The following is a 2,455-nucleotide window of genomic DNA, read 5'->3' on the forward strand; positions in this document are numbered from 1 at the left end:
TGCAGTAACGCTCTTTATTTGGAAAATTGATGGTAATCCATAACGTTTACAAAATAGTAATGATGACAAATTTGTAGTATCTTGGTACCACTTGAAGTTTATGAAACTTCTATAAATAAGGAAATGAAGTTACTCTGCCTGGTAATATCTCACAAGATTTACACCAACAAAACTATCCATCATTATCAGAAGTGTGTACAGACGTGAGGCGCATCATGAGATGGTGAAGACAATGACATCACAACGGTGAAGACACCAGCAGTAGTGGCCCCAGTGTGGAGCCAGAGGGTTGCAGGTGGCGTTAGAAGGACGAGGGAGGCACGCAGACGTGTCGCTCTTGACAGCTGTCGAAGCAACACTTGTCTTCGTCTGGACACCTGGCATCATTACTGCAGGGGATGACGAAGGTGAGGTAGGAGCAGGAACCCTCCGACGCCGGGCACACGCCGCCCTTCACTGTGGGCAGGAACCAGGAGGATCAGCATCAAGGCACTGTGTCTCTGTACCTACGTCTGCATGTGTCGAGGGCTGTGTCCATGTGTTATACTTCATGTGTATTCTTACGTAAACATATGTTTGTATGTCATTATCTGTGTGTATGTGTGCTTGTGTGTGTGTGTGTGTGTGTGTGTGTGTGTGTGTGTGTGTGTGTGTGTGTGTGTGTGTGTGTGTGTGTGTGTGTTTTGTTGATGGGAAGTTTACTTATTTAATTTCTTTCTTTTTCAGCAGTCGAGACATTCACCAATCACCTAGTATTCCATTACAAAAAGGAATCGGATCTCTCCATATATTCTGACTTGTTTTGTCCAGTTTCTACGGTCATCTCTAGTTCAACTGTTAAAAGGTTCCTTAATATCAACAACATGAAATCCACTAAAAAATGTACAAGTTTATTTTACGTCCATCCCTGTCTTAATGTGAGGAGGTCTCTAGCTGCCATATTTTCCTGTAGATTTAGCTATCTTGGAGAGATTTATGGTTGCGTATGGTAGTTTAGCTGCCTTGTGTAAATCGAGGACTGTCATCCGCCCACAGCTTAGTTTTCTGGGTTAGGTCTATGGGTGTTGTCCCTTCCTTATAGCTTGGCTGACCTGGGTAGATCTATGGCCACCAATAATTTGATTTAAAAGCATGTAGGTTGTACTCAAGACGTCACTTACTCTTCTCTTTTCCACGGAGGGCATATTCAAAGCATGTAACCTTCCTCTTGCATCTCAGCGCTCTTTGTGTGTAATGACCAAGTCTGAGATCTATATTCTGATTTTGGTCTGAAGTTGATTTACTAATTTCCTATCATTGCATTAAAAGAGCTTATGATATCAGTCAGTGGGTACTTTCTTATCTTAACAGTCTTACTAAAGTGTTGCTCTGGCGATAGCTTGGGTACTTTGTCGCTATTACCCACAGATTCATGCAACTTACTTACAAAGCTTTAGTCATATTTAGGCTTTCCACCATGTTCCATCCTCTTGGGTTGAATGTCATCAACATTGTATCTGAGTAACTCTGTAGCTTGTCTAAGTCCCTTCGTAAGATGTTGCAAAACTTGTCGCTCGTCCCATAAGTCACTTTAACATCACTTACAGACGTATTCAAGTATGCATCTAGTCTTGGTGAGTCATTAGCATATACCTAAAACAATAGTGATCCTAGGACCGGGTCCTGTCGCACTTATGAATTATTTTGCCACAACTACATGGATTTCATTTAAGACATGGTACGTATATCTCTTTTGGCATAAAGTAGGTCCCTGTGGAGTTCAAGGTCAAGAGGCTAACACACCCCGAAAAAGTCTATCGTCACAGTTTCATCTATATAAGGCGTCTCAAGAATCGAACTCCCATGTTTGGTTTTACATTGTCGGGACGTCAACGTTCGTGAGGTAACAAGTGGGTTCTGTACTGATGGTTACCCATCACTGAAACTTCTAGATACGTTATGAACATACCCATGACTACTGACCTCTGCCCCTGGCTTAACTCTCTTACTTCTGATACTATTTTTGTTGCCTTCTGTTGGAGTTCCCCAGAAAATTACTGCTTCCGTTGGAGATCTTCAGCAGTCCATGATACCGCCTTCCGTTGGGGTCCTCCAACATATAACCATATTCCCTTCCCTCGGAGCTCTCCACCAAATCACTATGGCTCAAACAAACCACAATAGTATTGTAGGTATGACCACCTTTGTCCACTGCCAACCGGGACAGTCAGCACTGTCAATTATTTCTTTCCGTGAGAACCCAGGGAGTATCGACTCGCTACCTCGAAGCATTCATTTCAAGCTACTTCCAGGCTTTCATTGTTCGGAGCTTTGCTAATCATGTCGAGGTTGTTACTAGTATCCGTCAAGTCTCACTATATGTAGTGTAAACTTCTGTTTCGATAAACTAACAAGATTTTTTTCCTTTTTTCTTTTTCGTTGAAATATAGAGAGGTTGATTAGAGGGGAAAAAGAA

General features: G+C 42.2%; 1 protein-coding gene across 1 annotated transcript in view; it reads right to left on the minus strand.

Annotated features, from left to right (window-relative positions):
• Positions 1-2,455, minus strand: part of LOC139767152 (uncharacterized) — a 27,067-nt gene continuing 24,612 nt past the window's right edge. The window contains exon 3 of the mRNA XM_071696182.1: positions 1-456. Coding sequence (XP_071552283.1) covers positions 302-456 — 155 coding nt within the window. The 3' untranslated portion in view covers positions 1-301. The remainder of the gene's footprint in view (positions 457-2,455) is intronic.

Source organism: Panulirus ornatus, chromosome 59 (genome assembly GCF_036320965.1).
Source record: "Panulirus ornatus isolate Po-2019 chromosome 59, ASM3632096v1, whole genome shotgun sequence".
NCBI lineage: Eukaryota > Metazoa > Arthropoda > Malacostraca > Decapoda > Palinuridae > Panulirus > Panulirus ornatus.